The following is a 24,815-nucleotide window of genomic DNA, read 5'->3' as shown; positions in this document are numbered from 1 at the left end:
TGAGAACAAGGGAATGTTTTGCATTGGAGTTTAGAATCAATTAGAGTAAAACACACGAGAGTCAGACAATAATCAAAATATCAGCTCAATGACTGACAAAGCTGGGATTGGAAAGCATGGCAACTGGGGCTTTCTGCTCTTTCTCCCTAGTGTCCTGACCGTCTAAATAGCAGCAGGTACAAGGCAAACTGTAGGAAGATGATGACTTAGAAATGGGAGGAAGGCTGGAGAGTAGGTTGGATTCGCGTCTGAAGAGCTTTGATGCCAACATAGGCGGTGTCTGTGTGTGGCACACATACACATTCATAAGAGCATGGAGGTGTAGTTAGAAATGTTCTAACACATGAGGTGGTAAGTGTCAAGAATATGTTTTCATTAATCTTTAAGAAAATTGCCAGAATGTACAAAGTGGATCAGAGATGGCAAATAAGTTTTATCTAACATGCCATTTCTAGTTGATGAGCAGTGGTGGTGCCTACCTTGAGGGCTATGTTGAGAGAGATCTTGAGGTCATACCAGGCTCTGCCAAAAAAATAACAAATATAATAACATAAATAAAAATAAGTAAATAAAATCCCAGATTGATTAGTTGTGTCTGCCATGGGTACAAGAAGAGATGTGGCAAGTCGTATGCTACGTACTTCCATTCTCATAATAGTCTGTAGACACTGTGTATGCTGTGACAATGCTCATTTCAATTGTTCCTCTACGTATTACTACCTGTGACTAATAGTGAGCGCTTTGATTGCTAGCATTAAGTTCTTTAATTTTATTTTTAGGCCTCAGTACGGTGGCAAGTTCTGCCCAGGTTCTAGCCGTATTTATCAGCTGTGCAATATTAACCCTTGTAATGAAAATGGCTTGGACTTTCGAGCTCAGCAGTGTGCAGAATACAACAGCAAACCTTTCCGTGGATGGTTCTACCAGTGGAAACCCTATACGAAAGTGGAAGGTAATTTGGTCTCTATAACCTTCAAATGAATGTATCTATCTGGATGGTGATGTGAATGAATAACACAGAAGAAATTGCTGCCTATGTGTAAGAGTTTCCGTTTTTATCTTTCATTTCCCAGGCCCGTCCTGGCCCATTTTTCAATTCACTTCCATAGGTTTTGTTTATTTTTCCACACTTTTTTTTTCACAAGACACCCCTTGTCTCCCACATCTGTAAGCCAAAGTGTTCTTGTGTTTGGAATGTACTTATATTTCTAAACTTACTTTTGACATTTCAGCAATTAAGTCTCTCAGGGATGTTAATTGAAATTGGTATGAATTATCCAGACCAAAAACTCATGAAACCATATATGCCCCATAGAGACACCGTACTCGGTAACTGACATGTTAGATGATTACAAGCAAGGAAAGGTCTATTTGCAAAATGTACACACATACATACCCATTGAATTAAAAATGTCTCCATACTAGGTTCTTAGTAATTGTTATAACTTAAAGTAATGGCTTGTATTTTACTTTTTAATTTGTTTTTATTTTTGTTGAGCGTCAAAATGTTTATTTCCATTATAATACGCAAATTTAATGTGCTTTCTATTACTTGTGCAGAAAAAGCTGTCACTGTTCTAGTTGTGTCCCTTCCATTATTTTCATTCACTGGCTTTATGAAAACTCATCCATGCTCCCTTGAAAAAGGATGAATATGAGTCCCAACTGCACATGTGTAAGATGGAAAGAGGCTAAATTTAATGACAATTCATGGAAATAAGACGGAGGGCTATTCCTGTGCAAAAGTTCAAAATGAACCTATGTCATCAATTACCATGAAGGAGCTAATATAATTAGAGACATCAACATAACAAAGGGTACCTACACATTAAAGAAGATGATAGTGAAACTTTGCTCAACACCAGACCAGCCCTTGCAGAAGTATCAATCTGTTTCTGGGCCGTGAGTGTCCAAAACACAGATAGACAGACAAGAAAATTCTGAAATCTGTTTCTTAAGGGGAAGTGAGGGATCTATGTAGATATTTTCTATAGAAAAGAAATTAGTTACCTCCAAAAATTCAAAGAGCTCTTGAATGGAAGGGGATTTATATTTATTTGAAATTGCTTCAGTGAACACAATTAATTCAAGGGCTAAGAACTCCCCAGCCATATCTCCTCCTCAGAGAGACCTTCCTTGCCAGCCTACCCAAAATACCCTTCCTTCATATCATTCTTTGAACCCTGAACCTGTTTTATTCTTCATAGCTCTCATCGGCACATGAATTTATATAGTCATTTGTGTATTACCTTCATCCCCATGAGAATTTAAGTTCCACAGGGATAAAGCCTTTGTCGATTTTGCGTATGCTTGTATCTTGAACATCAAAGAACAGCACTTAGCCCATATTTATAACTTTTAGAATGAATGAGTAGATAAATATCAACTGTCCATAATGGAAGTGTCCCTTTATGAGTTGTAAGCGCTCCATTGCTAGAGGCATCCTATCCGGAACGGAGTAGTTACATGGAAACAACACCATGCAACAGGTTCCAGTGGACAGTTTGATAGAATAACTGCAGATGCTTTCGGTTCTGACATTGAAGATTTATTTTCTCTTGGTTGTATTCTCCCATAATTCCATGTTTCTTATTAAATTCCATGTGTCTGTTCATCCTTTCACTTCCCCTTATGTTCTTTGTTTTGTCTTCTTGGATATTCGTTGGCCGTTCCCACATTACATCTTTAATTCAAATATAGTGTTTATGGAATCTGCTCATAGGTTATTATCATCCTTTAAATAGGTTCTGTGTGGAATAAATAAAGTTTATTGGAACTTTCAACACACCTTCATTTATATATTGTCAATGGCAGACCGTAGGACCCAGGAAGCCTCAAATTTTTACTATCCAAGGAAGGGAGCTACACTACTCACCGATTATGTGTCGTGTGGCTATTACTAAGGATTAGAAAAATAAAATTCATATGTATTAATGTTAATTCAGTTTTATGTGGATTGCTAAATGGTATTTGTATTTTTAAAAGCCACGTACATGAGCACTCGTGCATATACAGGCACAGACACACACATACCAAAACTGCATGACATGATCCATTGTGATCATGCTAGCGTTCTGCATAAATGTAGTTCATCCTTTGGGTACTCGTGTCATTTTCCTATGATTTCCTCTTGACCATGCTCTATCTTGATCTCTTTGCTCCTAGAGGAAGATCGATGTAGACTGTACTGCAAGGCTGAGAACTTTGAATTTTTTTTCGCAATGTCCGGCAAGGTGAAAGACGGAACTCCTTGCTCCCCAAACAAAAATGATGTTTGTATTGATGGGATTTGTGAAGTAAGAGAACCTTTCTGCTTTGGGATGTCTGATCATGTTTGTGTTTCCTCATATCAAGTGCACACTGTGAGATGTGTTGCAAGAGATTCTCTATCTGGGAAAAGCAGGTGGCACAAGGGTCAAGGGGCTGCTTTAGCAAATTGGATGTGAGCCTATCTCCAAATTCCCCACTTGCTTTCTGCATGACCCTTGTCCAAATTTTTCAGTTTCTCTTTTATTCCATTTCCCCATATATAGAATGGTGGTGGTATATCCTACCTTACGTAGTAGTTATAAAAATTAAATAAGAATGTAAGTAATAAGTAGTAAACTTTTACCCAGTGTTTGCTAAATACATTCACCATATGATTAGAACCTCACAGATGTGTTTTGAAATAGTACTACTATTTTTGTGTTAGTTTTCCTTTCTTTGGATGTCCACTTTCCCCTTTAGTTTGATTGTGAGCTCTTTGATCTTTTAACTGTGTGTGTGTGTGTGTGTGTGTGTGTGTGTGTGTGTGTGTGTGTGGTCTAGTATTTTTATGTTTCAGTGCTACAGTTGGTCCCAATAAGCTCACCTGCCATTAGTAGCAGTGGTGACTTTTCATTCGAGTTTTACAGATGGAGTCTCAGCCTTAGATAAGTTATCTGACTTGTCTAGCCATGCATCTAGTAAGGGCAGAGGAAGTGTTTGAACCTCTAATCGGTCAAACTTGAAACTGTGCTTTTAACCGTAAAGCCGAACTTCTTTCCTGATGTTCTGTAAATACAGAAAACCGTGAACCCCTTGGTTATTCTTAGCCACTGGCATCTCTGATCTTTGACTTTTCTCACCTTTTTTCTTTTTGTCACAGCCAGTAGGATGTGATCATGAACTTGGCTCTAAAGCAGTTTCCGATGCATGTGGTGTTTGCAAAGGTGATAATTCAACTTGCAAGTTTTATAAAGGCCTGTACCTCAACCAGCATAAAGCAAATGGTAAGAGATGCTTCTGTTTTGTTGCTCTCACTGGTGGGACACATTCTTTGCCACTGAACAAGTTGGAGTCACGCTAAATATGGTCGAGCCTTTTACTGACTCACCTGTCCGTGGAAGTCGAAGGCTTTTGACACTTCTACAAGAGCGGGGGAAGCTACATGGTTTTTTTAGTGTGAGGAGTTTTATCAACACGTACATCTCAGAGATGTGTTAGACAAATGCCTTTCTACTTCGCAGTTTTAATATGCTGACCAGCCTGCCATCTGCCCCACATGCATTTTTAAACAAGCAATTTACAGTGCAACTTTGATGATCCACACTCACAAACAATAGATGAATATTTGAAGCAATTATCTAAACATCTTGAGTAAAATTAAACATTGAGCCCTGTTTTCTGAATATTACTACTGAGGATACATGGCTCTAAGTTTCTTTTAGGTAGATTAAAAATTCAAAGCATTCTTGAGTTTTGTGGCTTTGGAGCGTGTCTTTTGTCTACACATACGTGTTTGGGAAAGACACATGCATTTCTCTCTCTGGTGTTCCTACCACTTGGAAGGAACATGAAATATTTTTTTTGCTTTATACGCATAGAAGTGAACGTCAGTGATGATTCAAAATCTTTGCTCTGCAAAAAATGGCTACTACATGTCTCTGAGCCTTTCTAGTCGCCTTCAATGGAACACAGACATGTTCTGTTCTTTCCACTTAGAATATTATCCAGTAGTCATCATTCCCGCGGGGGCCCGAAGCATTGAAATCCAGGAACTGCAGATATCCTCCAGTTACCTCGCAGTCCGAAGCCTCCATCAAAAGTATTACCTGACCGGAGGCTGGAGCATTGACTGGCCTGGAGAGTTCCCCTTCGCGGGGACTGTGTTTGAATACCAGCGCACCTTCAACCGCCCGGAACGCCTGTATGCACCAGGACCCACAAATGAGACGCTGGTCTTTGAGGTAAGCCCCTCCTGTTCTTCCCGTCTCAGTCCCTCTTGTTGAATTTATAGTGATGACCCCGATTTGAGCTAGCATGAAGCACTCCGGTCCTTCTAGTTCATTTGTTTCCTAATAGGCTAAATCTCAAAGCGCAAAAGATAGCAACTCCATTTTGGAGGAAAAGGGCAGGAATTCAATGGGTCTCCAAGAGAATGCGTTGATCTTCACCTTTAGATGCCAACCTTTCTCTGTTCTGAGTCGGAATACTTCTTACATGGTTCCAGTTTGTCTGTGTCTGTCGTTGGATAGCCCATTGTAGATATTCGCCACCCTGGTCAACTGGCCCAGGACACAGAATGACCCAGTAGAAAGAGCACCTGCTTTAACTATGTACAATTTACATAGCAAAAAGTTTTAATTATAGCAAACCACCTGACTTTTGTGTGTTGTCGTTTTCGTAGAGGTAAGAAACGAAGAAAAATTAATGGGCAATAATGTTTATAAAAATGTTGTTTGTATTGATGGGATTTATGGAGTCAGAGAACCTTTTAGCCAACATATCTGCCAATGACTGCTAGACTCTTATCATGTGTACATTTTCCTTCATCCTCATCATGTCTCTAGTTTATAAAATGGGCCTGATCATTTGCTTTCAGAGGCAAGTGATTGGTCTCAGGTTGTGTAGAAGTCACGCTGGCTCCCACTTACTGAGGACTTACATAACTCGCTTCCACTTACTGAGGCACTTGTATTGGACATTCTGAGCTTTAATTTCTCACCCACAGAATTGGGATAGAAGACCTACCTCACTGACTTGCCAGAAAAAAATCAGCAATAAGGCACGGAGAAAGCTGAAAAGATTTGCCTAACTCACACAGCTAGGGAACCAGCAGAGCTGAACTGGAGTCCAGGTCTTTTGCACCTACACGCAGTCTAGTCACACACTGCTCTTCTCAACTAAAGAAAACATAAGCTTAATTCAATATTATTATTAATTACTATTACTATTATTATTAAAGGCACTGGCCTTAAACATTTACTAAGGAAAATGTGTAGAACACAGTTTTAAAAAATGACCACATGTAACTTTGGATTCTAGGTCAGATATTGTACACATAGTATGGTTAACGTAGAGACTACCACCTTGGGCAAGTTTCTTAACCTCTGTGTCACTTAATGTCTACATTTGTAAAATGTGCAAACAATGCTAGCTAACTATTAAGGCTATTATAAGGATAATTTAAGATAAATGTAATGTTTACAGAGTACTTGGCACATGACATTTGTAACCATGATCTTCATTTGCCTTCTGAGCATAATATATATGTATTTGTATTTGCATTTATATTTAAATATAAACTGGTCAGGTTCATCAATCCACCTCCTTGCAATAAAACAGCTCCTTAAAAAAAGAAACAATTAAAATGTAAGGGAAATATTAGATTTAAATAAAATTATAAAAACATAAGGTCTTCCCTAGTTTCCATTGGGTATGTATAAGATATTTTTAAAAATAAGTTTTGCTACTGTATAAATAGAAATAAGAACCAAAATAATATCTCTATTAATACAAAATTACAGTGTCACTATAGTGGGGTAAGGTCACCTTTGCTTAGCTATTGTTTTCCAAAATCTCACTGTAGGTGCTCATTCTACTCACAGAATCAATGAAAGCTTAAATTAATGTCCCAGGAATGTGACCTGTCGGAAAGCAATCTGGAGGGAAACTTGCGTGATTAATTGGACACAAATTACTTGTATTTTTAAAGGAGTTATGGTTTCATTCAAAACTTGCAACTATGTTAGGAGCTGGGAAAAAAAAGCATATCCAGTAACCTAGTATTATGTCTAGTTTATCTTTTAAAAATATTGGGGTTAATGACTTTAATATTTAAATTATACTTTATTCCTCTCAGGAGAACATTGTCAAATTTAGGTCAGTTTTTATTACATGACCAGACCTCTCCTAAATCGATAGAACACAGTGATTTTATAAAGTTAAAATCCCGATAAGCAATAAATTACATTTTTCCCAAACTGGGCTATATGTCAGTATCCACGTAATCCATGGCTATATTCTTTAAAGGAAGTTAAATAAAGTTCATATGCCTTTCCATTCAACTATGAATTGAACCAAAATGAATACTTTTTGAGCCAAAAATATGTTCACTCCAATATAAAAATGTTAATGTATTTTACAATCCTGTGGGATGCTGAAATCAAAAGTGCGGGAACCTACCACAATGAAGAATGCTGTTCATCCACAGAAAATAGAAGTCTGTGAGAGAAAGTGCTTTTTCTCACGGCCACATAAAATTTCTGCATGTTCACGCAGTTCTTGTTGTAGCGTAACATTGAGCAGAAGCGTATGTTTGCCAAAGCACTTGAGGATGGCATTTTGAGGATAATGTCCCTCTTTTTATCGCCGACATAAGATGACTCAGATCCTTCAGTGTCTTAGCTAGGTCCCATCTTCATCCACCTGGGTTTGTACTGATTTAGGGAACTACCTTCAAAGCAATTTTTCTCTGCTCACTTCTTCTCGATGTCTAAAAAAAAAAAAAAAAAAAAAACCAACCAAGACATTTGTTGGATGCCCATTAATGCCCTACCTTGTACTAGACATTGGAGACACACAAGTGGTTGAGGCATAAATCATGTCATCAAAACATTAGCGTCTCTGGTCTTTAAAGACTAGAAAGAGTGAGTTTGGGTTCGTGGATCCCCTTCCTTTTTGGAAGCAACATGGGCCAGAATAGGGAGCATCAGTGTAAATAGTTGGCACTATGGGTTAATTTCTGTGCTACTCCTGATGTCACTTTGCATGAGTCTCTTAAACTATCTGGTCCCCACTTTTCTCATCTGGGACATGATTTCCCTAAACGAATGTCTTCCACTATAGCACTGTCCTTACGCATGTGAATAGCACCTATAGCAGCAGAAAGATGAATTGTACTCACCTTTGTATATAACTTCTGTAGCTAGCATAGTACCTGGACCATCACTGATGCTCAAAAAAATATGTTTTGGATAAATGACATCCAATGATAAAGTTCATTTAAAAAGTAGAATGTCCTTGCCAAATTGAAAAATCAGACATAGAGGCAATAAATAAAGGAGCATTTCTCTGACCAAAGTCAGCAGTGACAGGCCCAGAGGCCAGCCTCTCCTTACCCCATTTCTTTCCCTCTGTCCCAAACCACAGTTGCGATCTGAAGTTCTCTGAAAGGCCTAGACTTCTGCTTTACACATTTAAAAAAAACCACGGGATTTCACCATCTTTTAGGACTAGTCTTAGAACTATGTACAGTTTAAAGTTGAATACAGGGAATAGCATTTCAAGTATTGAAATCTGATCTCCTACATTGCATTTGAGGAATCAGTATGCTCCCTAAAATGCTTGCCTTTCCCAAAGTGAGTCATTTACACCTACGAAGTTGCTGACCAGTTAACTCACAGTAGACTCACCTCCATCTGGGAGAGTAGCCACTTGCCCTCCCAGGGTGGTGAGTTTCCCAGATCTTTTCACTGATTTCTGAACGTTCTCTAGTGCAAGTCAGGGTGATGCAATACGGGGAATAATTGAGTGCTGTCAGTTAACCCCAAGAAAAAAGTACATGACCTGACGCCAAATAAAAGTGTCTTCTGCTTCTGGTTATTTTTATATGTCAAAGCTTTATAGAATGTCTTCATAGAGAAGCTCCATTTAAATGGAAAACAGACCTTCACTTTTATCACTGAGGCACGTGCCTGCCCACTTTTAAAATGCAGTCTCTGTTACAAACATTCATTCTCCTTGGAACCTGGACTCTGTGTTGTAACATTTGCAACAGGTGGATGTCAATTTCAACAGTGCTGGCCCCATTGATTTCCTCTATGGCCAAAGGAAATCCGTAAGGATAATCATGGACTTACGTGATTGTCTTAGATCTTAAATTCTTTACGCATGATTTAAGTCCATCAATCAACTTTTTTGTTTGTTTGTTTTGAAATACATAAACAAGTTGGAGAAAAGGAGCTAATTTGTATTATATTTCTCCATTGCCCAGGGAAAAACTACTGACACACATGAACACTCCAGCACCAAAAGAAATCAGCATTGATTTGGCAATCATACACGTTCCGAGGTCACTACAGATGTACAGTTATTATAAACTAGATAATTTCCATATATTTCTTTTATTCAACTCATTCCGCACAACATTAAGTCTGGAATAAAGTCGAAGGAATTTCCCATTGAACTAGGGCACTTGTCAGTCATCTGAGAGATTTAAAAGTCAGTTTATATTTCAATAGCCTTTGGGATATTATGTATAGACCACCACATTGTGTTTATTTTATTGAGTTTGGGAAGACCAGGAGAAACTAAACCTATGTTACCTCCACATACCATATAGCTAAATTGTGTGTGTGTGTGTGTGTGTGTGTGTGTGTGTGTATGTGATGTAAGGAATTAAATGTTGAAGTGGTAGAAATGTGAAAACTGAGGATCAGAGTTGAAATTTATACACGCCTTAGTTGAAAAATAATCATTGCATCTGAAGTCGACATAGATATGCTGGGATTTTGAGTGTGGCTAAAAACTTGATTTTTTTTCCCCCTTTTGAAATTAAAACATAGGTAATATAAGGTCACTGACTTTTTTGTTTAAGCGTTGTGCAAAAGGACTGTTTATAATAGAGGGCCTCGGCAATAATAATTAAAAACACAAAAATTCTTTTTTTCATGCTTAGCTAAGGTGTCCACTTGAAGATGAGACATTCTTTATAAGTGACTGACGATGAGCTTTTTCGCCAGCTGATGCTCTCTCTCTCCTTCTCTTACTTCTCCTCCTCTCTCCTCCCTCTCTCATTTCTTCCTCTCTCTCCTATTCTCCCTCTCCTTCTTCCACTTCTTCTCTCTCGCCCTCATTCTCCATTTATCTCTGTTTCTCTCCCTGTCTGTCTCTGTTTCTGTCTCTCTCACACATATGAAACAATGAATGAGTCACATTCTCTATCAAACTGTCATGCAGTTGGAGGGTAGGTGAGGAAATTCATCATGAGTGTTTCATTATGAAGTAACTTCATCTCTGTCTGATGAACGGTGATTCAGGATGACATGATAACACAGGTTGCTATTCTAAGACTGAAATACGATCACCTGTGTTTTTACAGCATTCCTTTTTTTTTTTTTTACTCTTAAAAATGAAAGCTCTCCTTTATGTTCAGAATTTTTTTCTCTCTCTGTTAAGCGGCAAAAGGGGGTGTTTAACTCTTTGAAACCCCATTCCCAATTAATAGTGTACCAAGGGAGAATCCTGAAGCTGAAAAAGACAGCAGCCTTTGTAATGACAGTAAGTGAGAAATAGGTTAACCACAGGCCAGTTTCAAGGAAGAAAAAGACATCTAAAGAAAATTACTATAATAAACAACTTCCTCCAGTCTTTGGCAAAAGGAGATGATGGAGTGGTGGGAGACCAGGTGGACGGGCACATTGATCAATGAGATGACAGTGTGTGAGCCCACGGACGGAGCCTTACCTTCTCATCTAACTCCTTCCTTGTGATCCTGCTGTCTGATTCCCCCCCAGGGAAAGGAGCTGAAATGAGTAAAGATGTGCCTCGAGATAAAATCAGTCTAAGGGAAAGGAGATTAGCCAAGCGCCATGAGTGAAGACGCAAAACACAAAAGAGGCAAAAACGTTAGCGGAGGATTAATTCAGAACAGATGATCTAAAACTCAGAGTCGTGAGGACAATTAAGAGGTGCTGTGGCAATGCCACGTTGTTTGTCTAGAGAGTACCAATCGCCATTTGCAGCGCAGGCCTCAGTTAATTCATGGCGAACACATCTGTGATGGGTGGGAGAACACTATTTATTTCTCTCCACTAAACTCTGAGGAATGTTGATGAGTTGAATTAGAACTGTAGTCGGGGTTCAGTGTATCAAGCCGCACCTTTGAAGCTGCCTAACAGATGGCGTTTCCAAGTCCCCATCAGCATCTCCGTGTTGCCGTCTCTTGTCAAATCCAACTCACTCACACATAATAGCAGTGATGTACCCGGTCGTGTTCTTCAAGCTTTGAAGCAAACAAGAAGGCAAAGACAGCTGGCTGACTTTTCACATCACGGGGGCTTCCAGAAATCACGGAGACTCACAAAAACAGGGATCTTCTCCTAGCACCACAAAACTATCCTTTTCCAGAGCATCAATGCACACATAACGTGTGGTGCAGTTTGTGACTTATCAGGAAGGGTCAGTCTATAAAGTTTCTTGTGTTTTGATTGTTAAAAGGGTGGTTAAATACCACATCTAAATAAACACAGCGGAAAGGGGACCGAAGAGATTGAAAATCATGGATGCTTAAGTCAGATACAAGCATGTTCAAGAAATAAAATGTTCGGATTTGAACCTAGTAGCACCATGTCCGTGGGACAGCATGCTTTTGAATCCCAGTGATAAAATCATTTCAACAGTTGATACCGTTCTTAGAATTTTACATTAGAATCCTAGACATTGTGTTTCATAGCTAGGAGGTACTATCACTAGAGTTAAGATGCTAAGTTTTGGAGTCAGACAACATCAGAGATTCGAGTCCCCGAGCTTCTGTTTACTAGCTTTGTGATTTGGTGTATTAACTTATTCATCTTTAGTATTGGACTAGTAATAGCACTATGCCTTTCTCATGTTATCAACTTTAAATGCATGTGTAATACTTAGCCTGGCATACAATAAGTTCTGCTATTCGTATTTTGTAAGCAATCAGATACATTATTGAAGACAAGAAATAAGCTTTCTAGCATGCAAGCCAGTCTTTCAGGTCTATCCATAACTCTTTGATTTCCGTGGGAGAATAGGATAGCTTCTGAGGAAAAAAAAAGAAAAGGCCTTCAGTAATGAAACAAATATAAAGCTGATTGAAGGCATTTATAGTCATAACACTAAAAAATTAAAAGTGGAAGCCAAGAAAGAAGGCTGTTTACCCAAGATGCCTCAGTGTACCCTTTGTTTTAACTTTGTGTGTTCCAAGCAGAAGCTGCATCCTTCTCCTTCAGGGGCCAGTTGGTAGAGTCCAGCCCCTGTCTGTGGTTTTCCAACTTAAGAAGCTGTAAATTTTATAACTCTGTACCCTGCGGTCAAAGCTGCTGAGTGTTGTGTCTGAAGTCAGGTGGTTCGTGTGTTAAAGGTAGACATTAAACAGTTCTAGTGAGGACCTGGAAGCATTTAAGGAGGTTGCTTGCCAGCTGTAAATTAGAGACCCAATGCCAGTTGGCTGGAAAATTCTCTGGACTAAGTCCAGTTAAGTAGATGGAATCACTGGCGGTCCTTCCAAATGTGTGTATTTAACAGTGAGGTTATACAGGCTGACATAACAGCCTGGGGGGTGGTTGGGAACAGCATTATTGTGATGTTGTGTCATGACAGAAGTTGGGGAGGGGGGATGTGGCATTCCCGTGACCTGTGGGGCATTCGTGTTCTCCATGACAAGGTCACTGAAAATGTTTGTGAATGACGGGAATTATTTTCAAAAGAAGTATTATCCCAGATGTGTGTTCCTCAGCGTTCACAGAGGCAGCTAGAATCTTAGCGGTGTGGTGGTTGTCGCAAGGTCTTCCTGCTTCCCAGATTCCTATGGGACCGACTGTCTGTGGTCAGGGTGATGGTCATGGTTACACTGAGGTACGTAGGTATGAACAAGCCCACCAAATTGGAGGCTACCGTCTTCATCTAGGAAGAAAGGGGGAAATCATTGTCAGAGCACAGGGCCATGTGAAATTTGTCAAGTTTTCAATTGTATCTTAAAACTGATAACAGGAGAGAAAGCCTCCACCTTAAGGTTGGACAGAGCTGGCCTTATGGATGTGGAACCTGCCAAGTCACATAGGACTTCATGCTCAGAAGGACCCTATGTTTGGGTAGGTGCTCTGCTGTCACCAACTTGAAATTCTTCATAATTTTTAAAACAAGGGGCCTTCGATTTTCATTTTTCCCTGGGCCCCCAAAATTATGTCACCATTCCTGTGGGTAGGATTGATTTTTTTTTTTTAAGTCCAGTCTTTTTGAGAATTTCTATTAGCCAGTAGGACTTCCAGTCTACTTCCAAAGGAAATAGGAAAAATAGGAAAATGTAAGAGATAAAACTACTGCTGTGTATTCTGTTCTTGCTCACTTTTCTCCTCAATGCAGGGTAAAGAAAAGGGCAGAGATATACCTTAATTATCGTTGAGAAGCAAATTATACGTTACAATGGGAAAATACTCATCTTTTATATACGTGGTCTTGGCATCGATTTGTTTAAATAATTACTGTCTTTAAGAGGCCTTTATGAGCTGATGCTAAAATTCTTAAGTCAGCTTTCTGCTGGTTTGTACAAATATTGTCTTTTCACCTACGTGAGCATACATACTACTCTGTAAGTGAATTTACAGCTGCATAGACATTATAGTCAGGCCTGAGTCATTTGATTTTTTTTTAGAGTTAAGTCTTTTATTCATTGTTGCATTCGTTGAATGCATTAATATGTTCAATAAACAAAATAAATATGTCCTACATGCCAGTGACTATAAAACTATAATAGTAGCACGACAATAACTAGCCACTGGGTATTTTATGAGTTAGTAATTTAAAGTTGCATAATCCTGGGAGCATTTACAGTAAATTGTGCAAGTTATTTCTCTGCTTGCTTTGGCTGGATAAGGAAACATTACCTTTGATGATATGAAATGGATTTGTTGCCTTCTTGCTAGTAACTTTCTGTTTCCTACTTTTCTTAATTTTTGCTCAAGAAGTTGACTTTTCAGGGGATCTTTACATGTTTTTGTTTAAGCGATGAGGGAAGGCAGATGGGAAACTCAATATAAAGGCCTGTCTTTTTAAGGGGAGTAGAAATCCTCAAAGAAAACTTAAGTTCTCTTTTGTTGTTTTGTGGCTTTTTTGCTGAAATCATCCACCAAGATACTTTCTTAATTAAATGACAGCTACAAAGCTTCTTTAGTCATGTGATCTCCTCCCCCATTTTCACAAAAGCATTTGTTTTTCCTTTGCAGGTTTAATGGCCCTTTGTTTTTAACCCCTTCCGTAGCTGTCGCTGTGTGGTTTTTAAGTGTGGACCTGTCTCATTTCTCCCACTGGAGAGTATGCCTTCTCCTCATCTCTGGAGTACCGTGACCACAGAAATCAGAAGCCATGATGACAGCTTAGACCACGGCAGCAACAGTAGCAATAGATAAAGTGAAACATAGTCAGATTTGGAATATGTTGAAAATAAAGATAATGCCACTTCCTGATCGATTAGCTAGGGAGTATAAGAAGAGGGCAGAAGCTCAAGGTGCCTCCACCTTTTCATTTTGGCCTGGACAATGACAAGGATTGGGCTGCCATTTTATGAGATTGGGAAGAACAGGAAGGAAAAGCATTAGTTCAGTGTAGGATGTGGGTGTACCTTGTAAACATTCAACTATAGATGCCAAGTAGGCAGTTGAATATATGAATATAGAAGTCAGAAAATGGGTTTCCTCTACAACTGTACTGTCCAATACGGTAGCCACCATCCACACATGGTTATTTAAGTTTAGATTTTCAATAATTGACATGTTAAGTTCTGTTCTTCAGTCGCGCTAGTGCTCGGTAGTCACATGGGGCTGTGGCTACCACATGGAACAACACAGGGTTACAGGATGTTGTCATCGTTGCAGCAAGTTCTGTTGGGACTCGCTGGTATAGCGTTATGGATTTGGGAGTGTTCACCATGTAGATTGTATTTAAAATCACAGGACTGAATGCTATCACCTAGAAAAGTGAGTATGGATAAAGAAGAGGTCATTTTGATATTGAATAGTTAGGAGAGAAGGAAGATTCAGCAAAGGAGACTAGAAATGAAGGTCAGTAAGTCTGGAAAAGAACTCAGAAAATGGGTGTCTGGTGATGAAGAAAGGAAGTGATCAACTATGTCCGATGCTGGTGATTGGTTGAGTAAGACGAGGCCTATCAACTATTGGATATAACAAGGTGCCCTTGAAAGAGTGGTTCATTGATGTGGAAGGGAGGGATACGTGATAGAGAAGAATCATGGACTAATGAGGAAGATGTGGAGATGGAGTATAAAGGCAACTCTTAGAGGATTTTTTTTTTTTCCTATAAAGAGAAACAGTGGAATGGGACATGCGTTGGAGGGCTATGTGGAGATAAGATCATTTTTCTGCTTAAGATGAGCGATATAATAGTCTATTTGGATGCTGATGGGAATGATCAATAGACAGGAAAGTTTCACAGAGACTCGAAAGAGAGGTCAACCCCAGCAGTGATGTCCTTAAGTAGGTGACAGAAGATGGAATCTGGAGCATGAGGGACACTCTGGACAAGACAGGAGCCAGGACAGGTCATCTTGGGTAACAGAGGAGAAGAGGAATGTGTGGGGACGGATGTAGAAACAGGTTTGGCAGGGGGAGATTGTCTCAATTCTCTTCTTAGTAGCATTGATAAATTTTGTGGTTGGCTTTACTGGAGACCTGGGGAAACTTGATATCTTGGTTGTGTTTGTTTGCTCAGTAGTGATGACACTTTGATCTTCAGAGTCTCATTTTTTTAAAAGTGCATCCTGTTCACAGAAACATTTAAAAATATTTTAGAGTAAAACCACATGCCATGTATGGCTTAGGTTCTACAAATCGTTTAAAAGGTGAAAGTAGAATATATTTTAAACACGTTGAAAATGTGTGGAAACCACTGTTAAGTTACCTGAATACAAGTCCTTGCAATCCCAAAAGCAAGAACTAATGTTGTTTTTAATTTTCTTTGCATTAACATTGGGGATCACTTCCCCCTGTGGCAGTAAAAGTCAGGACCTAGTTTGAATGGGGGAAATGGGTGGTCCTAGAAAGTAGAGATAAGTGAGTGGATTTCTTCCCCTGTCACACTCACACTGGAATATCCTTCCTTATGTGCATGCGTGATGCAGCTCTACTGTAATTGTAATATAATCTTGCCTGTGAGTCTTAGCTCACTAGAACTCCTGTGCACCTCACCTGTATTTTGCTACCACACATGTACATGTGATGCACTGCATTATTTCTCCCCAACAAGATCTCTGCATTCCTAGTGCATTAAAAAAAAAAAAAAAGGCAACCAAAAGTGTTACATTTGAGATACTACTTTAATTGAGGGAGAAATTGAGTTGAGAGATCAGTGAATATCACGGTTATCTTCTGAATGTAAAACTGCTCTCAGAATTCTAGTTTGATTGTGAGTAAAAGTCTAAATTGTCTGTTTACTTGATATCACATGAAGACATTAACCGAAGCACTGCAAAAATCTCAAATAAGGAAAGCATGCTATTTATTCAAAATGTGTGAAATGTTATAACATAGTTAAACACATGATTCCAAGAACAGTTGTATGATTTAGTTGCAAAAATAAGAAAAACAAAGACTAGAAAGATCCCCAAAACTAAAAGACCCCTAGGACCTTGATTTTGAGAAGATTTTCATTGGTGACTAATGAGAAATTGGCATTTGTCCATTTTAATGGTACTACTATCTTCTGTGTTACATTTTTTGTTTTGGATGGGAGTGAGGGGAACCCATCTATTAACATTTTGGTTGTTTCTGGGAGGCACCAAGATTTGAGTGTGTTTTTATGTTTGTTTGTTTGTTGTTGTTGTTTGTACAACAAATGATGTCAACACCATGGAGTCTTTAGAGTAAGCCATATTCCTGGAGACATTTAAGCTAATAGCAAAGTGGGAACCATTTTGTAGCATCCTAAGGAGGGGTCTGGTATGATGGAGGTCCCTGAACAGCTGCCACTCACTCAACTTTAATTGAGGTGGGATCCCACCAGACAGAGATAGAGCCAGAGGTTTCTATTTTTAAGTGAAAATCTGCTTTGCTTCTTGGGCATGAATGCCCAGTTCTGGTGGTAAAGAATTTTCCACAAGACTTATGGGGAAGAGACAACCAGCTATTTATATTCATGCTTTGAGCTTGAAAGAAAAGAAGAAAGGAGTAGTTAAGAAAAGAGAATCAGGAAAGAGGGCAAATAATGTTTGCCTGCACCAAAAACAAGGTGATATATTATAGTGTTTAGATACATTTTGTTGGAGGTCCTATGTTCTATTTTAACTTCATTCACTAGTCACCTGTGTGATCTTAGACAAGGTCTTCTCAGTTTCTTTCAATGGAAAACATAGGCAGCGACGTTATAGAATTGTTAGAGGAATGTTTTGAGATGATGCACAGAAAAACCCAGCAGGGTACCTGTAAATGATTGCTCTTATTCTAGTAGTCAGATCTTATAGGATCAGATTTATCCTAAGTCCTTACCCTTTTAAGGTTAAATCCATTCCATGTTTCTTTTTTGTCTTATCTGTTCACCTCAGTACACAGCATATTCTCTTTGGAAGCCCTCTTGGAAATCTGCATGGATTCCCAAGTTGGTGATCGATAACTCTAAGTGGGGTATTCTAAGTTTTTTGGAGCGCGTCTCTTGTGTACAGCTCCTACGGGCACCCAGGAGAGGGATTATAAATTGTGGTCCAAGATAAGTCATAAAAATGTATATGTGTAGACTGAGTTTTGTCCCTGATCTGTGGGGCACCTACTGTGTGTTGTTACCATGCTAGGCTTTCAAGTTCAATGTGAAGGTTAAGACCTCATAATATAACCTCCTTTTCTTCAATATAATGTAAAAAAAAAATGCTTTATTAATGCAATTACTTTTTATTAAATTATACCTAGAGTTGAGTGTTGTGGGCTTATGGCAAATGTCAAGTCATGTTTCCCTACAGAGCATCTATTTGATGATAAGAAGTTACACATTTTAAAGTGTCATGGGAAAATTTTAAATTAACCTAAAACATACTTGGGAACAATGATGTGAACCAACTTTAAGGTCACAATGTCATACAAATATCTTTAAAATGTTCAGTGAGATTTCTGGAATTCCAGGATCTGACCTATATCTTGATCTCTGATTTGTATCCTGCGCTGTCCAGATTCTGATGCAAGGCAAAAATCCGGGGATAGCTTGGAAGTACGCACTTCCCAAGGTCATGAATGAAACTCAGCCAGCCCCAAGAAGACACATCCACACCTGGAGTACAGTGCAGTCAGATTGCTCCGTGTCCTGTGGTGGAGGTAGTTGATTTCTTAATTCCATCCGCCAACTCTCTTCTTAAAACAGGTTCTTTCACTCCAGGCCTCTTTTCAATTGTGTGGTTTAAATAAGCAACAAAAGAACTGTCTTTTATGGGAATCATCTCTGTAAAAAGCAAATATTATTGTACTATCTGAGGATTTTACTTTGTAGAAAGAAACCAAATCTCACAAACTCAAGTCAACCACAATCAGGACTCAAAAGTTGTACATCAGAAACGTATGGGGGAAAACATAGAAAATGCATATTTATAAATGCAAGAAGATATACATATATTTTATATATTTTAAAATTTTTTCAGCTTACAGTTTCGTTTCTCCCTGTCCTGACTTTTCTGTTGTTATAAACCTCCCACTGGGACTTAGAGAAGGTAGGGTCATGACAAGTGAGAACACATGAAAGGCAGGCGTAAGACAGCTCTCTGAAATGTGGCTATTGTGCCATTCCATTCCCTCAGGGGTGAGGTCAGCAAAGTCTCTCTCAGTGGGGAGATGGATTAAATCTGAGAAATACCCCCTGTAAGGAAGGAAAAACAACAGTGATCCTCTCAGCGAGTAGAAGGCAGGCATTTTATTGAGATCCAAAAACATCACATATTTGTTTGTGAGTTAATCTTTGTCATACTTACTCCTTTGGAAAAAGGAAGGAAAGTCCATAAATAGGTCCATGAAACCGAAGCATGAAGGGTGGCCACTCATTCCCTCATATTCAGAGCACCTGGTAACTGGGTCTTCTATGTCCATTCTATTAGCTACATGAGGCATCTGGGAACCAGAAACAGACAGAAATATAGGAAATTAAGAAACTCTTAGGCCTGGTTTTCAGGTGCTCATGCTGATTAGCAAAATATGAGGAAACACTTCTTTTTAAAAAATATGCAAAAGCAATGCAGTTTTATTGATAAACATTTTGAAGGCAATATGATCTAAAGAATAAAAATAATCTCCCATAATCCTTTAATCAGCAATAGCCAATGTTAATGCTTTGCTCTATATCATGCCATTCTTTTTATTATGCAAATGTAAAAATATGTGTGTTTGACATACTCAGACATGTACCGTAGGTATCTTTTCGTGTTTTTTTTTTTATTGTTTTAACTGAATGGAAACTATGCCATAGACATATTTTACACTCTTTTTTACTTAGTCTTGGAGCATGAGCAGTTTTTTATATGTCAAATATTCTTTGAGGTCATTTGCAGTAACTTCCTGGTATTCCAGGGAGAGCACAGTTCCTTGGGAAGGAGCGAGATGAAGTCCATTTTCCACTTACAGGGAGTAAATCCAACCAGAGGGAGGTTGGTGGAGAAGTGCGTTGTGGGATGCCCTCTTGCCTTGATTTAGCAATCCCCTCACGTGACTCACAGACCGTGGTGCCTCTGTGGCATATAAGAAGAAGAGTCCAAATGATTATTTCTCCAGAAGTAAACTCTTAACTTTAGGGAATCCCAATGTGGTTTTGATTAGTGCCTCCTGAAAGCAAACCTACTTCAACCAAATCGTTATAGCAGGAGTGACTTTTCATTGCTTCTTAGATTCCATTTTAAGGAAAAGCACCATGTAAATATTAACAAACACAATTCAAAGAGGAGGCAGCATTCCGATTTGGGGAACTGACAAATTCAGTTATTTTCAAAACAGTTTATGCCTCTGATGAGAAGTCCTGAAATGAGTGTTGAAAGTAAGGCAGCAGGATGCCACTAAAACAGACAAACAAAAACCCAGAGTCCTAGCTGACAGGTATGAATACATATTCAGTGAGCTCAACTTTTTATTTATATATGCATCATACTGTAAAAGATGCTTCATGGAAAAACAGGATCTTAGAGTTTCCACACATAATTCACCAGTGGTTTTTCTTTGCAGAATACTTCCATTAGATGTATGCAGTGGGAGTTACAGTTGGTGGGATGTTTCCTTTACAACTGTCCTATTTTCAAAAGGTTTTATGTATCACTATTTGGTTCTAGAATCCACAGCCGTCTGGAAAATGAAGAAGCTACACGTTAAAATTATTAATATATGAACACTATTATGTCGGGGGAAAATGGGATTCAAATTAGTGGCAGATTTTATCAAAAGAAGGCGTTCTCACACAATATGTGGATCGTAAATAAAATATGACAACCCCGATAACTCAGAAGTTAAATGTGGAAATGAAATTGAATTGGTTATCTGTACTTTCTGCTTTGTAACTTGTGATGTCTTATTAGGTTACATAAGTATAAAGGCCATTTGCTTACGAGATCAAAATACTCAAGTCAATTCCTCATTCTGCAATGCAAGAACCAAGCCAGCAACCGAACCCAAAGTATGCAATGCTTTCTCCTGCCCTGCCTAGTAAGTCATCTGGAACTGTCTCCCTGGGTATATTTGTACTGTGTGTGCCTTTTTATTGGTATGAGGTAATTAAAGCCCACTCTCGATGCTTCTGGTCAAAAGTGATACAAAGATAGAATGTCCAAAAAAGTAATAGAAGAAAGAAGGTAGTTGAGGTTAAAATATATAGAACTTGAAAAACACAAATTTGCTTTTGACAGTCATTTGACGCTGACTATGCAAAGCTAACCTTGGGATATAAAGGTGTCTGTTTTTGTTGTTGTTGTTGTTTGTTTGTTTTTAGACGTTACATAGAGACTCTTCTGAACTCAATCAGATATTTAAATAACAGATTCCTACATTAGTTAAGTTTACATATGGTTGTTGAGTTTAACTTTTATATAGTTGTCTAAGAATTTACAAATCATAATACTATGTAGACCATGAAACCTCAAATGCAAATTACACAGTAGCAAGGCACAAAATAAAAAGAAAGGGGTAGAGGCCAAGTAGTAATCCACTTCTGATGATGGTACCCCATGGGGAGCTCAGTGGGTTTGTTTTTGGATGGATTTTAGCCACACTATTGTTTGAACCTAATTTTAAGTAATCTTCCCAGCCAAACAGAGTCTTTTCTTGTGTGATTTATCTTCTGCCAAATGTACTTATATAGAATTGACAGAGTTTCTTCTAAAGCAATGTTTTGTGTTCACTAATGTTTCAGATCATCTTAATAAGCAGTGTTTGCTTTGTGGTGATGCAATTATATTGCACAATCTGTATAAAAAGATTACACATGTATTTTTTTCCTTACAAATAGTATATTTGTCATAATTGTTTGGGGTCTTAGCTATCCACCAATCCCATATGTCCAATTGTCAGCCCAGTTTTTCTCTTAGAATCTGGAACCAGCTATATCCTATACACAAAACGGAGACATAAATTTGGGGAGGGAGCTTTCATGGATTTTCCCCTTTTGCTAAGAAATACCTGCTTCTAAGAAATATGTGACCCTAAGACATCTTTACCAGACAGTATTATTGATCCTTGTGGAGTAGTTATTCATTTAGGTGAGTGTGTGTGTGTGTGTGTACGTACGTGGAAGAATTGGGAGTATGTTTTATTTTAAGCCTCCTTCCCATCATTGGTTATCTCAGCCAACCAAAGAAAGGGACGCCATTCACTTTTACATCCATGAAAAGAGAAAGAGCCTAAGTCATGCCCAACTCCTAGAACTTGCCTGATGACTCCACATAGAAATGACATCGTGTGCAGTAACAAGTGTACCCACTGTGTAAAAGCAGAAGAGCCCCTCAGAGTGACTGCCAAGTTAGGATGGTGAAATGGGCAGAATCTTTGGTTGCTTTCCTTTCTTCTCCACCTTGTGATTTATATCTCATTATTTCCTGTTGGAATAATGGGGACTTACAGGGACTATTCTTCCTTAGGGATATATTAGAAATAAGATTTCGACTCAGACTATTGGAACTAGAAGGACAAAGGAATTAATCTGATCTAACTCCGTTAGTTCCCCATGTAGCAGTCATGTCATATGCACTTACTGTATGCCAGCTCTGAGCTGAGGACTGGGGTTTGGAGATGAATGACTTGTGTCATCCGTGAACGCGCAACCAAATGGACGAGTTGGATGTGTAATGAAATAATTGCGAAGCGGTGAGAGACATGCTAAAAAATGTTATATAAAAAAAAAAGCAGTAAGGGAAACATGGAGTTGGGGCTCTGAGGTAGGGACTGGTTGGGGAATGAGGCGAGTGGAAAGGGAGCCTGACAGCCAAATGTGGAGAACCATGCCTGTCATGTAAAACATCTATTTGTGTTATGCTTTTTCTAGTACTTTTACAAAATCATCGTCTTTGACACATAAAGCAAGGAAACTTGCATTTGGTAGATGAAATGTCTTCATAGGCAGATGTTGAAAGTAATCACATAATATGCTTTGTTTGTATCTTACAAATACAAATAATTGTACAAACATAAGAAATCATTTTATTTAGATATCTTTCTTTAAGTAAGATAATATGGATTATGCAATGTTGTAGAATACATAAAATCCTTGAACCCATGTGCTAAATTCTCTGGACTAAAGGCCTTTAATTGCACGTCAGGCTTGCGGAGGACACCAGAGAAAAAAATTATGTGACTAGGAAAGGTAACAGAAATGCAAAGCTATAACAAAAAAGCTTTTGTGATATTTCTTAAAAGTGTACTTAGAATGTTGGTAAAAACAGCCTGAGTTTTAAATATTGTTGCTATGACTCACTATGTTAACAGTCATATCTGTTTTGTTTTTTTTAATGCTAAGCCTTCAAATCATAGAATTTCAATGAATCCAAAGTAGTTGTTGAAAAGGATTAATAGTTTCAATCAGTTGATTACCCTTCAAATATAAATCAAGTCTCAGACTGCTGCAAAAATGGTGGTCGGTTCGGCTATCTTTAAATAAAGAACACAGGTTATATCTCTAATCCATCAGTAAATTTTAAGACTAACCAGAATAGTTGGGGGAACTGCCTACTTAGAAATATCCTCTGTGAGACCCTCTCTGAATGCGCCCCTCTCTTGCATGGATGTGTGTACACACACACACACACACACACCCTCATTGATCATTCATTAGTCTCATTATTGCAGTTTGAATTAACTTCTATTGTGGCCATTATGAGAAAGTATTGTCTTTGTTGGTTCACATATCTGCCTCTTCACTATGTTGCAGGCTCCTGAATGGAAAGAACATCACCTCAATCATTTTTCCAACCCTAACACGTAGGAGAGTCCCAAAGTTAGCCGGGTCAGTTTGGCTGAATGCGTGAATTGCCCAGCTTTCCAAATGGCACATGTTTCTTCCCCTGCAGAGAGGGCAGGGATAGATTTTTCCCCAGGACTGTGTGGTGACAATGACTCCCTATAAGTGGACCATACAAGTGTAGGCTTCAAAATCTTTAAAAGAATAATTAATATGATTCACCCTCATTGGTTCTAAAATTGATCTAAGGGTTTCTTTCATCAGGTGGTTAATTTTTTGCAGTAACTGCTTTGGAAGTGATGACCCAGAGTCTCACTGAAAGTAATTGTGTTTTTCACTGACAGTTGGAAGCCAGGTGAATGGAGTGTCTGCAGCAGGCCGTGTGCGAGGGGCCAGCAGAGCAGGAAAGTCCAGTGTGTCCAGAAGAAGCCCTTCCAAAAGGAGGCGCCCGTGCTGCACTCCCTCTGCCCCGTGAGCACACCCACTCAAGTTCAAGTCTGCAACAGCCAGGCCTGCCCTCCAGAGTGGAGTGCCGGGCCCTGGTCTCAGGTAACTGAAAACACTTGTTGGTCCTGTTCCCCCCAAAATAGAGGTGGTATCTGGGCTTTCCAAGAGACTCTCAGCTGTACACACCTTTGTGGAAATCACGCTGAGCTAATGTAATGGGCCATTTCGATTTGCCTTAGTGATTCTTATGCAACCTGCAGTTGGGAACCCTTAGAAGTCCAGAAATTAGAGTGTGGCGGCCATTTACGCTACACGGGGAGCAGAGCCAGACAGGATTTGAGTGGCAGAGGACTGGCAGGGAAATTGGCTACTGAATTCTCCAAAGCTAGCAGAAAATACAAAGAATGAGGCATAAAAAGGATATTTAACTCCTGCTACAATGAAAGAGGTGGGGTTAAAAGAATACAGACAAGAGGTGGGTATAAAGTCTACTATTGTCACAAACTCCCGGTGAAAGGTACAAAGTTATAAAGTTGGAAGAGGCCTAGAACTACCTGTCATTCACAACTCAGAGGTTCTCAAACGGGGGCATTTGGCAATGTCAGGAGACATTCTTGATTGTCACAATGGGGGGATGAGTGCTACTGGCATCTAGTTGGTAGCGATAAAAACCCTGCACACAGGACACTCCCCAACACAAGAATTCTCTAGTCCATATTGTGCTGAGGGTGAGAACTCTTCTCTGCAGTAGTCTGCCTCTGCTAAACCACAGATGGTGAGACAATTCTAGGGAACAATGAAAACACACAGGAGTTTCATCGCCTGAACTCTGAGGCCAGGTAGCAGCCCCTGACCACATTTCTGCCATGTTGTCCTTTAGGGCACATTATACTGTGGAGGGGGTTGATTTCTGACGAAGTTTAGCAGTGCACTCCCATACCCCTAACAGAGGTCAGAATAAGGTT

The 24,815-nt window shown here is 39.0% G+C and overlaps 1 protein-coding gene across 2 annotated transcripts in view; it reads left to right on the top strand.

Annotated features, from left to right (window-relative positions):
- The window catches only part of ADAMTS18 (ADAM metallopeptidase with thrombospondin type 1 motif 18), a 121,538-nt gene that overhangs the window by 86,816 nt on the left and 9,907 nt on the right, over positions 1-24,815 (top strand). Inside the window, exons 11-17 of one of the 2 annotated variants that reach the window (XM_033127188.1) lie at positions 780-952; positions 3,166-3,233; positions 4,130-4,253; positions 4,966-5,210; positions 18,161-18,302; positions 20,534-20,660; positions 23,748-23,952. In XM_033127188.1, the coding sequence (XP_032983079.1) occupies positions 780-952; positions 3,166-3,233; positions 4,130-4,253; positions 4,966-5,210; positions 18,161-18,302; positions 20,534-20,660; positions 23,748-23,952 (1,084 nt within the window). Of the gene's footprint in view, positions 1-779; positions 953-3,165; positions 3,297-4,129; positions 4,254-4,965; positions 5,211-18,160; positions 18,303-20,533; positions 20,661-23,747; positions 23,953-24,815 lie in introns of both variants that reach the window. The other variant, XM_033127189.1, reaches the window with a different exon arrangement.

Source organism: Rhinolophus ferrumequinum, chromosome 15 (assembly GCF_004115265.2).
Source record: "Rhinolophus ferrumequinum isolate MPI-CBG mRhiFer1 chromosome 15, mRhiFer1_v1.p, whole genome shotgun sequence".
Classification (NCBI taxonomy): Eukaryota; Metazoa; Chordata; class Mammalia; order Chiroptera; family Rhinolophidae; genus Rhinolophus; species Rhinolophus ferrumequinum.
Note: the sequence above shows the minus strand (reverse complement) of the source record. Positions and strands in the feature narration are given on the sequence as shown.